The sequence below is a fragment of the Salvelinus alpinus genome, chromosome 33 (assembly GCF_045679555.1).
Source record: "Salvelinus alpinus chromosome 33, SLU_Salpinus.1, whole genome shotgun sequence".
Classification (NCBI taxonomy): domain Eukaryota; kingdom Metazoa; phylum Chordata; class Actinopteri; order Salmoniformes; family Salmonidae; genus Salvelinus; species Salvelinus alpinus.
In genome coordinates this window covers 10920060-10933464 of record NC_092118.1, presented here as the reverse complement: position 1 = coordinate 10933464, position 13405 = coordinate 10920060, and the positions used below count along the sequence as shown (strand labels likewise).

The 13405-nt window shown below is 44.7% G+C and overlaps 1 protein-coding gene across 1 annotated transcript in view; it reads left to right on the top strand.

Annotated features, from left to right (window-relative positions):
* Positions 1–13405, top strand: part of adamts18 (ADAM metallopeptidase with thrombospondin type 1 motif, 18) — a 57793-nt gene that overhangs the window by 28793 nt on the left and 15595 nt on the right. Inside the window, exons 13-16 of the mRNA XM_071381307.1 lie at positions 6384–6556; positions 8215–8345; positions 8572–8695; positions 9479–9723. Coding sequence (XP_071237408.1) covers positions 6384–6556; positions 8215–8345; positions 8572–8695; positions 9479–9723 — 673 coding nt within the window. The remainder of the gene's footprint in view (positions 1–6383; positions 6557–8214; positions 8346–8571; positions 8696–9478; positions 9724–13405) is intronic.

Here is a 13405-nt window from a genome sequence, read left to right as displayed (position 1 = left end):
GGTGGCTTAGATATCTTAGCATCTGGCTTGTTCTCAGGTTTGTGTCTTGCAGGATGGGATGTGGTCATGCCTATTGGATAACATCCAGGCACTCAACCACTTTGATTGCGTCAAGGATAGACTTTCAACTCAAACCTTTCCAGTGTGTCGAGAACACTGATTTCTATGTTCCGTCGTTTTGAGGAATAAGACGATCTGTTACCCACACCAATTAGACGATGATCGAGAAATGTAATTTAACAAGACTATGATTTAGAAATGTAATGGCAGATATTATTTCCAGGACAGTTTAGTGTGTATGTGTGTGTGTGTGTTTGTGTGAGTGTGTGCGTGTGTGTGTGTCTGATGGTGTAAGCCCAGGTGTTTCCTCCCAGCAGTTGCAGCAGGTTGATGGAGGACATCTCCTCTCAGCACAGGCAGGATAGAGTAACCTTCCCAGGCACAGGTGTCCCTATGCTTTCCCTGTGTGGAAACTATGTGGCTTGGGAAGTCCACCTTACCTTCCTCACTTACGTACGTACGTGTCTCTTTTCGTTAATGGCGTAACGTCTCAACGGGTTTTACTGTTACCTCAAATAAATACAAGCAGACAAAGCAACAACAAAAAATCTAAAAATCCCACATGCCTCAGCAGAGAATTGGAAACTACTTCTCCCTCTCCCCCAACATTCTGTCCAGTCAACAGGCTGTGTTGGAGGACTGGCGTTGGTGAGGTGCTGTCCTCTCTGCTGTACCTGATTGTTCAATTAATCCAGCCTGGACCAGCCTGGGAGAGAGAGAGAGCCAGAGGCAGACAGACCCTCATATGATGCACATTATATAGTCAGTGATTAGCATACATGGAGCTATAGAAGTATAATCCACTTTAAGAGTCATGCTGATTTTTTTGGGGGGGGTGGGGGCAATAAAGAGGTATTTTTAGTAAGAAGCAGACGCTAAATCTTGGTTGATGTTGCGAATTGGGAATCATGGCGAATCATGACCTAAAATTGTCACGAGTCAGTTTACCTACAGATCCTACAGGATCTTAATTTGATTACCCTGTTTCAGGAGAACTTTCCAAATGTAAAACTTGTATTGTATTTGATGTTTAAATTGTAATTTGTAATTTCCACTACTACAGACTGGATTTTCCCTTACGAAAAATGCATCAACCCCTACACAAATGTCCATTAATTATAATCCACATAATAGTTTACATGTCCTCTTGCTGCAGGATTATTTTCCTGCTATAGCAAACTGGCTCAAATTAAGGTCCTACATCTGTACAGTATGGAGCAATGATATTTATGGCACTTTACTTCTTTGCTGACTACTTTCTGTGTTTCTGACAGTTTGTGGTCCATTACAATATTAGAATCATATATAACTCCCTCCTGAGCACAGTGTCTTCCATTTCACCATTGGACTGTTGGATCTGTTTGTCCCCTTAAATCACATTTTAGCTCTGATCCGTGAGAACAGGAGAGTGTATTTTAAGCAATCCGTCAGATTATTTTGGCAGCCCCCTCTTGGTATAATCTGTGGTTCTGAAGATGGATTACCCTCAATCTGCCCACTTGTTTTGGCTATCAGACTGTAACATCCCGTGTAGTTTACAGATTAGGGTCGAATATGTTCTCTCCTCAAAAACAACAGAACATATTATATAATGTATTATGCAATTATATTCAGTAAACATTATTTGTTTGAAGACAGTTTCAAAAGTTTCAAATCGATAGCTACATAACATACATACTTTGCAGGGGTTGTAAAATTGTAGCGAGGGAATTCCCTCTGAACACAGCAATCACCTGGCAGATTAAATACATTTACAGTCCTGATAAATATGGCAACATGGTGTTTGATGGTAAGACCCTTTATAAATTGGTGTTTGATGGTAAGACCCTTTATAAACTTGCATGGGATTGGAGATGATCAGATTGCCTGTTTCACGACAGCATCTGACAGGCTCTTAAAGATGCTTTACAAAGGTTAAAACACAGCAGTTATTGACAGCGTGTGCAGCCTGTGATGCTATCAGATTGCAGAGCCCTGGGTTAATTGCAGCCTGGCATAGGGGAGGTCCAGCAGGCCCTGAGGGGAGAGGTCAGTAGGGCTCATTGGGGGCTCCGCACCGCACAGAGGGGAGTGTGATCCAGCAGGGTGGCCCAGGTCCCAGCGGGAATTTGATTCAGGTGGGAGTACTGATGCGGAGTGAGTGGGGAGGAAGCAGGGCAGCAAAGTAGGAGGTCCAGTGGTGGTTAGGGGTGGTCAGGAGCCTGAGAGAAATGACCCTGTGTCGTGGTGGTCGCTGTGTGAGGGACAGGGAGGAGGATGAGAGAAGGGAGGACAAGGAGGGGGAAGGGAGAGAGCAGGTGATGACTAGCCAGACAGGATGACCTCTAGTCCACTGAAGTTTGGACTCATTGCTGTCGCTGGGAGATTTAACATCCCTCTGCGATGCGGTAGGTGTAGGATCTGTTTGGAGAGAGAGAAGAAAAGAAAAAGGGTATAACAAGAAGTTAAACTTGGCTGGTACCCCCCTTAGGCATGTGAGGGAGTAGTCAGCTATCCCAAAAGTTTTTTTCAATCTACCGAGTAGGGGGTCAGATACTGTACTGCAGGGTCCCCCAACTGGCTGCCCGTGGGACGAATTTGGCCCGTGTGTGATTTTATTTGGCCACCCCAAGTTTTCTGGAAATGTCATATATATAAAAAATGGAATTGTTTAACATAAAAGACTATAAAAACACCAGCAAATCAGCTCCAAGTGATTTTTTTTTTTTTTATCTGTTCAAAAGTATTCCCATGCATAATAGAGAGATATATGTGATCTCATAAAAATGTAAGCAAGGATTGAAATGATTATGTTTTAGTCAAATATTATATTTGTTTGGGCTTCTTGCGGTCAGTTTGCAGACTACAAATGATTTGTAATTATGTTCCTGTCCCCTGACTATCCGTTCAAGAAAAAATTAGGCTGGATGTAGTGGCTGGATGTAATTAATGATCCTTTACTGCATCTCATCTCCCTGAATTAAACAAGTAGCACCCGAACCCCTGTTAGAACCCGACGTCTGGTTGTCTGTATCCCTCACAAGCAGTCTAACATATGGGCCTATATGTCTCCATTCCTAAGCCCTAATAGGATCAGACTGGGAGCTCAGGTCCAGATCTTTGCACACAAAATGAGAGGTCCTCTGAAAACAGGAGGTTTACACTGACACCTTTCATAGAGCCTGTCATTCTGGGCCTTCCTGGCAGCTCCGGGACCCAGGTTTTATATGTAACAGTCCACTGTTATCAGCACATGCTTTTCTCTGTGTAAGCTCTGCTCAGATAAGTGTTGACAGTAAAATATATTATGGAATGTGTGCCGCTTTGATGCTGAACATCATGCACAGAAAGTTTTCGCTGAGTGTGGTTTGATAGTAATATGAGGTGTTTTTTTTTTATTTATTTTTTTAATAAGTTCTGTGTTGCTTTGCTGTTTAGTGTCTGGGCTGATGTTGTTTTGTTCGATTACATATTTGATCTTGGCAATGAAATCCAATAATATTTCCCAGAGTTTCTCTGGGTGACTATGACGAGTGATGTCTATTTGGTTGGCATTTTAACACAGACTGTCTACTAATTCACATACAGTTGAAGTCGGAAGTTTACATACACCTTAGCCAAATACATTGAAACTCAGTTTTTCACAATTCCTGACATTTAATCCTAGTAAAAATTCCCTGTCTTAGGTCAGTTAGGATCACCACTTTATTTTAAGAATGTGAAATGTTAGAATAATAGTCGAGAAAATAATTTATTTCAGCTTTTATTTCTTTCATCACATTCCCAGAAGTTTACATACACTCAATTAGTATTTGGTAGCATTGCCTTTAAATTGTTTAACTTGGGTCAAATGTTTCGGGTAGCCTTCCACAAGCTTCCCACAAGAGCTGGTGTGACTGAGTCAGGTTTGTAGGCCTCCTTGCTCGCACACGCTTTTTCGGTTCATTCCACACTTTTTCTATAGGATTGAGGTCAGGGCTTTGTGATGGAGGTAAGGGCTTTGTGATGGCTTTGTGATGTCCTTAAGCCATTTTGCCACAACTTTGGAAGTATGCTTGTGGTCAATGTCCATTTGGAAGATCCATTTGCGACCAAGCTTTAAGACATCAGTCAGGAAGTTGAGATGTTGCTTCAATATATCCACATAATTTTCCTACCTCATGATGCCATCTTTTTTGTGAAGTGCACCAGTCCCTCCTGCAGCAAAGCACCCCCATAACATGATGGTGCCATCCCCGTGCTTCATGGTTGGGGTGGTGTTCTTCAGCTTGCAAGCTTCCCCCTTTATCCTCCAAACATAACGATGGTCATTATGGCCAAACAGTTCTATTTTTGTTTCATCAGACCAGAGGACATTTCTCCAAAAAGTACGATCTTTGTCCCCATGTGCAGTTGCAAACTGTAGTCTGGCATTTTTATGGCGGTTTTGGAGCAGTGGCTTCTTCCTTGCTGAGCGGCCTTTCAGGTTATGTCGATATAGGACTCGTTTTACTGTGGATATATCTTCACAAGGTCCTTTGCTGTTGTTCTGGGTTTGATTTTCACTTTTCGCACCAAAGTACGTTCATCTCTAGGAGACAGAACGCGTCTCCTTCCTGAGCGGTATGACGGCTGCGTGGTCCCATGGTGTTTATACTTGCGTACTATTGTTTGTACAGATGAACGTGGTACCTTCAGGCGTTTGGAAATTGCTCCCAAGGATGAACCAGACTTGTGGAGGTCTACACTTTTTTTTACATTTACATTTTAGTCATTTAGCAGACGCTCTTATCCAGAGCGACTAACAGTAGAGTGCATACATTTTATTACATTTTTACATACTGAGACAAGGATATCCCTACCGGCCAAGAGCAGACGCTCTTATCCAGAGCGACTTACAGTAGAGTGCATACATTTTATTACATTATTTTTTACATACTGAGACAAGGATATCCCTACCGGCCAAACCCTCCCTACCGGCCGAACCCTCCCTAACCCGGACGACGCTATGCCAATTGTGCGTCGCCCCACGGATCTCCCGGTTGCGGCCGGCTGCGACAGAGCCTGGGCGCGAACCCAGCCCAGCCTGAGCGCGAACCCAGAGACTCTGGTGGCGCAGCTAGCACTGCGATGCAGTGCCCTAGACCACTGCGCCACAACTAAGACTGAGGTCTTAGTTGATTTCTTTTGATTTTCCCATGATGTCAAGCAAAGAGGGACTGAGTTTGAAGGTAGGCCTTGAAATACATCCACAGGTACACCTCCAATTGACTCAAATTATGTCAATTAGCCTATCAAGAGCTTCTAAAGCAATGACATAATTTTCTGAAATTTTCCAAGCTGTTTAAAGGCACAGTCAACTTAGTGTATGTCATCTTCTGACCCACTAGAATTGTGATACAGTGAATTATAAGTGAAATAATCTATCTGTAAACAATTGTTGGGAAATGACTTGTGTCATGCTCAAAGTAGATGTCCTAACCGACTTGCCAAAACTACAGTTTGTTAATAACAAGACATTTGTGGAGTGGTTGAAAAATGAGTTTTAATGACTCAAAAAAACTTCCCGACTTCAACTGTTTGTCTACCCAGGGCTTTTGAAATAAAGACATATCACTCACTTACTTGAATGAATCATGGAAGACTTTCCTTCTCATTTAACAACACACTGTTCCCCATGTGTAAAAACACAAGCACACATACAAACACCAACACCCACACATTCACTTAGCTGTAAGTGAATGCTGGCTCTGCTCCAGCGGGAAGAGCCTAACGGAGATTCATTTGCTTTGAGGTTAGGCAGTGGAAGCCTGCCCAAGAAGTGCACTGCTCCACTTTAAAACAGCCTATCAGGCTCACAACAGGGAAACCGGAGGAGGTTGGTGGCACCTTAATTGTGGAGTACATTGTGGTAATGGCTGGAGGGGAATGAGTGGAATGGTATCAAATACATGATGCCATTCAATTCGCTCCGTTCCAGCCATTATTATGAGCCGTCCTCCCCTCTGCAGCCTCCACTGTTAGGTTGTTTCTAAGAACAGAGGCCTTTTCTATTAATGTGGCTGAGTGGAGATACTTGTGGCTGCTGTCTTCACAGGAGTGGTTGGGAACCTGGATGGAAACCCAATAACCTGATTTGTAGTGTTGTTTTGAGGCTGTCGTTGTATACTTGGTCTTGACTTGATCTTGCTGAGTCTTAAATGTGATTTATTTCATTCTGCTTTGAAACTGTCATAACAGGGCCCTAGAAATGTTGGCTTGAGTCCCTTCTCCCCATGTGTTGAACATGAGAAGAAGAGAACGCCTGCCCTAACCTATGTCACATCTGTGTCGGGTCTACATGTGTTAATTGTGTGTTGCTTTAGGCCACAACACAACGGGAAGTTTTGCCAGGGCTCCGCTCGTCTCAACCAGCTGTGTAACACAAAGCCGTGCCAGGCAAGCGGAGTGGACTTCCGTGCCCAGCAGTGTGCTGAGTACAACAGCAAACCCTTCAGGGGCTGGTACTACAAATGGAAGCCCTACACCAAGGTGGAAGGTATGGCAACTATTTGTTCAATTCCCCCTGTAATTAGGAACAGGGTAAATGTTGAATGAGCCAATAGAGTACACCTAGAATGCACCTCATTCAGCCAGCTTTTATAGATTCGCCGTACCCCCAAGAGGTACATTTATAGGAAATCCAAAAGTATGAGAGCGACTTTATAAATCAAGAGATGTAAGAAAACACAGTCGAGTTAAATACAGTGCTTGTTAAAAGTGCATTTAATTAACATTGCACATTGATCAGGACTTTATGTCCTGTTTACTCTTGTAAAACTCTCAAATTAGGCTATATGTTGGATGACTTTGCAAATCTTTTTAAATCTTTTGTGACAAACCTTGAATACTAATTTGAATGCTGAAGCCCAAAATGTGCCTCATGTGCACCATATCAATGTGTCAGTCTACTCATGCATGGGAGTGCTGTGGATAACCTGTCAGTCTAATCTACATGGGAAACATGTAGCCACCCGTTCTCTCTCAGGGAGAAAGAATATACTATAAAGGAAGCCCTTAAGGCAGGTTTTACCTGTGCCTACAACATACATACTGTATGAGTGAGAGAGAAGGGAGGGAGAGAGAGAGAGAGTGAGAGAGATAAAGAGAGATAGAGAGTTTGGCTGTCACCCCATTACCTTTGCGAGACGCTGATTTATGAAGATGCAAGCAGCAGATCCTGAGAAGCCTCCTGGGGCCTGAGGTGAACGGTCGCCTCCGTTAATTAAAGGCTGATTGTAGAGTGCTTCCGCACCGCTCTCCCTCCTCTCTCTTTCTCCCTGTGGAGGGACACTCCCTAAGGCCCTGCCCCCAGGGCAGCCTATGGTGTCTGACCTTGGCATCTTTTCAGCGGACAAGCCGAGGTACCAGGAGGTAAAGGCAGTCTTACCCCGGTCTAACTGGGCTCTAAGCACCAGATCCAATACGCTTACTGAAATCAAGTGCCTTGGCCTACGGATGTGAATTACTAACGTGAAATGTCAAATAGAAATCCATAAGATGCTTCTGGAATGCGTTCAGTGGTTCTCTGTAATGGAAGAGATTGGCATGAAGAAAAGATGGAAGGAATCTGAATAGCCAGAGACAGTGTCAAAACTGAAGCTGGTCAGATAATGATGCCCTTGTGTCCCCAGGCTGTCATGCTGTTGGTAACAACCCTGTCATTAGACTGTTACTGTGTTGTACAAGTAGAACCCGGAGCCCATGTCTGGAGCTCTGTGTGAGGTTTGTGGAGAAGCTGCCCTCTCTGCATTCCCTGTTTCATGGGCCCATTTGTAACAGCCTTTCAGGTCTGACGTATGTGAATTGTGCTCCTTCAGTCCCCAGAGGTTCCGTACATTGCACTGCAGTGGACATGCACCGTTAACACAATAGAACCCTGTATACACTCTTCACCAGTACTCCATCGATTGGCTCCTACCTTGCCTCATCAATTGGCGAGTGCGGCTCCTTCATTACCATAGCCCTGTCCTAATCCCCACATTGTAATATGGAGTGTACCAGTGACAAAGAGAGAGGCCATAAGGAGGTTTGTGCTCTCTATACAGTCCTGGAAACTCACACTTGGGAAGGAGGAATTGGTTAATGCACAGGTGCAGAATTACTTCCATGATCTTGTTTATAATACCTGTTAAATCTTCTCTATGTCCTCTATAGCTGAGGATATCTGCAAGCTGTACTGCATCGCTGAGGACTTTGCCTTCTTCTTTGCCATGGCCAGCAAAGTCAAGGATGGGACATCCTGCTCAGACCACAGAGGTGACGTGTGCATCGAAGGAGTCTGTGAGGTAAACTGCAGATTTGAGGAACGTGATGTACTGTACAGCAACACATCAACTACTGTTCATAGGCTGTCATTGAAAATAAGAATTTGTTCTTAACTGACTTGCCTAGTTAAATAAAGATGAAATAAAATAAAAAAATAAAACTACATCTAAGTCAACTGAATGTGATATAGAACACAGGATGCTTTCTGTGTTATCTAAGTTCCTTCTGTTTACTTCCATCCTGCAGCCGGTGGGTTGTGACCAGGTCCTGGGCTCTAAGGCAACTCTGGATGCCTGTGGAGTTTGTAGAGGGGACAACTCCACCTGCAAGTTCTTCAAAGGCCATTACGTCCTCCAGCACAGAGCAAACGGTATGTCAAACGAGAAGACTGACAGGGTAATTTGAGTCGGTGGGTGAGAGGGCGAGCTCTGTTGTAGGACAGTTCTGGCACAGTGTTATTGGGGCAGAGTTATCTGAACATGACAGGGTGAATTCTCTAGCAGATGCCACTGTTGGGGAGACAGACCCTTCCTCCAGACCTCATACTACTACTCTCACAACTGGCTAAAAGCAACCTTTCCAGATCACTGTGTGTGTGTGTGGCCCTTTAAGGGTCCAATAGACAAAGCTTTGTGACTGAACCGAAAGGTGACCGCTTGGCAGACCTAGATGTTGGGTCATGGAGCACAGGCTGGGGTTGCTTGTAATATAGTGGAAAGTTATTTATGTGGCAGCTTGCATGCGTCGTTACACCAGGGCAGCTGTGTACTGCAGAGAGTTATAATGGTTTATGCTGTCTCAGTGAATTAAGCTTACTGTCTCACGTCTTTACTGAAAACATTGCACCATATGATCATGTTATATAAAACACTTTGTAATTCAATGCACAAAGGTAAGATTAAAACCAGGGAAAGTTTTTCGTTTGAAGGTGTTTTTTGCACTGGTAATCTACTTTTTTGTGTTTGGTCTTGATGAGAATTCATCCCAATAAAATACTTGAATATACCCATGATAGTCTGTTGCTTGTATGGGATTATTATACAAATTGTGCTCTGTGTATCCACTGTAATGGGTGTTGCCACGTTGAAAAAAAGATTAGAAAAAAAGATTTCCTGACTCAGAAGGTAAATGAGCTCTTTCTCTCCCTGTTCAGAATACTACGCCATGGTGACCATCCCACCTGGAGCACGGAGCATCCATGTTCAGGAGATGGAGATCTCCACCAGCTACCTGGCTGTACGCACCCTGAAGAGGAAGTACTATCTGACAGGGGACTGGACGGTGGACTGGCCTGGAAAGTTCCAGTTCGGTGGGACGGTGTTTGACTATCAGCGCTCTTTCAACCGCCCAGAGAGCCTGTACACGGCTGGACCCACTAATGAGACCCTGGTCTTTGAAGTAAGCTGCCCCTCCGTCCCCGTCTGCCCTGACGTCCGTTAGCGAATTAGCGGTGACAGGGCCTTGGCACAGGGCTCGGACGCTCACTCAGATGAAAACAAGGCCGGGCTGTAGTGCAGGGTGGGCGGGAAAAAAAGAGAAAACTCCCAACAACAACGAGTGGTACAGGGGAGTAAGGCTACTGTTCAGGATTAATTGTGTCCTGATTCTGATGTCGTCGGGGCTTTCATCTCTAAAATCAAGAGGTCTGGGGTTCAAACAGCTCGCCATGCGCTTTGAACTTCCAGAATCGTGCACTTCATGCAAAAGAAGAAACAAAATCTGCACATTCCGCAAGATTTATCTGAAACCAGGCCGGCGGCTTTAACTTCAATAGAGTAGCGGGGAGAGGTGTCAGGCATCTCAAAGCGGTGGCCAACAGAGAGATAGAGAGAGAGAGAGAGGGGAGGGGAGAGAGAGACCGACAGAGCGAGAAAGAGGAAGAGAGAGAAGGGAGAAAAAGGGGTCCATTAAGCTAAACGGGCTTCCATATTCACCATCCAGGTCAAAGCGGACCCCTCACCTTATGTGTCACAGGCCCTAGTATGTGATCCTGTGAAGTAGTATTTTCCTTTTAAAACGTGCTGTTAATAAAGATGTAGACATAGCAACTGGTTGGACACAGACACTGCACAGTTTGCACACGCTCTGCACATTCTTATGTATTATCTTTGTCTGTCAGAGCAGAGGCCTAAGCTCTGAGGTAGAAGCAAAAGCCATTACTTGTCGTCACACATTGCTGCAACTGATGGTCGAAAAGAATAGAAATTAAGCTCCTGACAGTTGAATGTTATTGATTGTCCTTGGCGAATAAGTGACTCTCAAGGTTGGTCATGCTTTAGTTTGTATATTTAAGAGTTAGGGTGTTGAGAGGTAGAGGATATATTCCTCAGATAGCTATGTAAATGGTGGCAAGCTTTTTTCACATGCCCTTTGAACTTAGAAACAGAGGGGGAAAACCAGGTGAGTTTGGAAAGTTTGGTTTGTTATCTATCCACCAAATGCAAGGTGAAAGTCATGTAAAAGCTAGTTTGGACAAAGCCCTCGGCCTCGGGCTACCTGTGAACTGAGAGCTGAAGTTTAAACAGCGCCTATAAATATGCGAGAAATGCCATAGTGAAATCCCTGGAATGCCTTTTAGTAATTTTTGTCATTTTGCAGAAAGGGGGGATTTGACCCTGTAGTTCCAATGTAGACATGTGTTTTTGTTAGCTTTACATCACCACACACAGTTGAACTGACCTGATTTGATCGACTTTAAAGTGCTTAGTGCTCCATTCTCAGCGTGGCAACAGCATGCTGCTCGCTGCTCTGACATGGTTTTCTCCCATGTAGCCTGAGAGTCATGTGTCCACTAGCAGGGTTAGCAGTAGCAGGTCGCTGATCTGCAAATGAGAGGACATTAATCTCTCTAAGTATGTTCCGTAATTACAAAAAGAAGAGAGAGGGACACAGATTAAAAGATTAAAAGAATTCTGCAATTGAACTGTATAGACCTGTAAAGCTTGGGTCAGGGCACAGAGAGAGAGAGACTTAAATACGTTCCAAATTAGAAACGCAACAGAAGGGGAAGGAAACTGATTTCCACTGAGCCTTGCAGATATTTTATGCTTGTCGTGGAAAACTAGAGCATTATTGAATGTTCTGAGACCCTGACTCGGCTAGAAACTATTTATGAAAACAAATGTTGAAGAGTGGTGAGGGTAAACTCTGACAGTGTTCATGTATATAGCCTAATCAGACAGGAGAATGGAAGGAGAAAGGCGGAGAGAAACGAGACATAACATATGGTGAGCTCTAGGGATGTTATTTGAAATAGAATGGGGCTTATTCTCTGTGTTCACATTCTTGTGGCAAAGTGTTCAGTGAGGTCATGCCAGTCCAGAGCAGAGGATTGTGGACCTGGGCAGCAGGCAGGCAGCAGGTGATGCTGGGGAGTTGTAGCCATGTCTGCCACACTGTAATTCATCATCATTTTCCCCTTAGCCTAATGAGAGCTACAGTGAAATGAATAATATACCCGGGGACAAAGTATTAATGATTATTTTCATAGGCATTAATCTACTCTAATTATGTGAGAATGGCAAGTTGAGATGTTGTTAGATTGTTGGTTTTTGTCTGTTTGAAACCACTGTGGCATATCAGAGAGCAGTCAAGCACCACATTTTTCTACGGCTGGCCATGCTTTCCACCTGGCTACCCCTACCCCGGCCAACAGCTCTGTACCCCCCACAGCAACTTGCCCAAGCCTCCCCACTTGTCCTTCACCCAGATCCAGATAGCTGATGTTCTGAAAGAGCTACAAAATCTGGACCCCTAAAAATCAGCTGGGCTAGACAATCTGGACCCCCTCTTTCTAAAATTATCCGCCGCAATCGTTGCAACCCCTATTACTAGCCTGTTCAACCTCTCTTTCGTATCGTCTGAGATCCCTAAAGATAGGAAAGCTGCCGCGGTCATCCCCCTCTTCAAAGGGGGAGACACTCTAGACCCAAACTGTTACAGACCTACATCTATCCTACCCTGCCTTTCTAAAGTCTTTGTATGCCAAGTTAACAAACAGATCACCGACCATTTCGAATCCCACCGTACCTTCTCCACTATGCAATCTTGTTTCCAAGCTGGTCATGGGTGCACCTCAGCCACGCTCAAGGTCCTAAATGATATCATAACCGCCATCGATAAAAGACAGTACTGTGCAGCCGTCTTCATCGACCTGGCCAAGGCTTTCGACTCTGTCAATCGCTGCACTCTTATCGGCAGACTCAACAGCTTTTCAAATGACTCCTTCGCCTGGTTCACCAACTACTTCTCAGATAGAGTTCAGTGTGTCAAATCGGAGGGCCTGTTGTTCGGACCTCTGGCAGATGGACCGGGGAGGCCCTGGGGTCACGTTCTGGAACTTGTGTTTGCCGTGCCTGCTGTATATTTGGACCTGTCGTGGAGGGTCCAATGGCACAGCTCCAGGGCAACATAGTTAGCCTGGAAGCTCTGGGGGTCAGCTTAACTGTAACGATGTGCGCTGAGAGTCAGGAAGCAAGTTCAGGGAGTGAGTGTTTTAATGAATAAACACAATGTAATACAAAAACAAGAAACACTAACAGCACACGGACATGAAACAGAAACAGAAACAATAACGCCTGGGGAAGGAACCAAAGGGAGTGACATATATAGGGAAGGAAATTAGGGAAGTGATGGAGTCCAGGTGAGTCTGATGCGCATAACGATGGCGACAGGTGTGCGCCGTAACGAGCAGCCTGGTGACCTAGAGGCCGGAGAGTGATCACACATGACTTTAACGCTTTATTAAGTTCTAGCTAAATCACCATTCTCCGCCTCACTTTCTCTTTCCCCCAAACCCCCTCTGCGACGACTCCTCTGATAACTCTTTCAATCCAATTTGGTTCTCACCATGCCCACTGCCGAGGTTCTCGGTTTCTGCTACCTGTTGTGGACTCACTGGAGAGTGCCTTTGGATCCCGTACAACTCAGTACAGAGCAGTCTCACGTTCTCATGTCCTGCTTCACTGAGCTTTGGAGAGCGCCTTTCAACGTCTATCCGGATGCACATAATGTTCATATCGCTGACCGTGCCCACGGGACAGATGTACAGATGCACAGTCATTTTATCTGATCCCAGTAC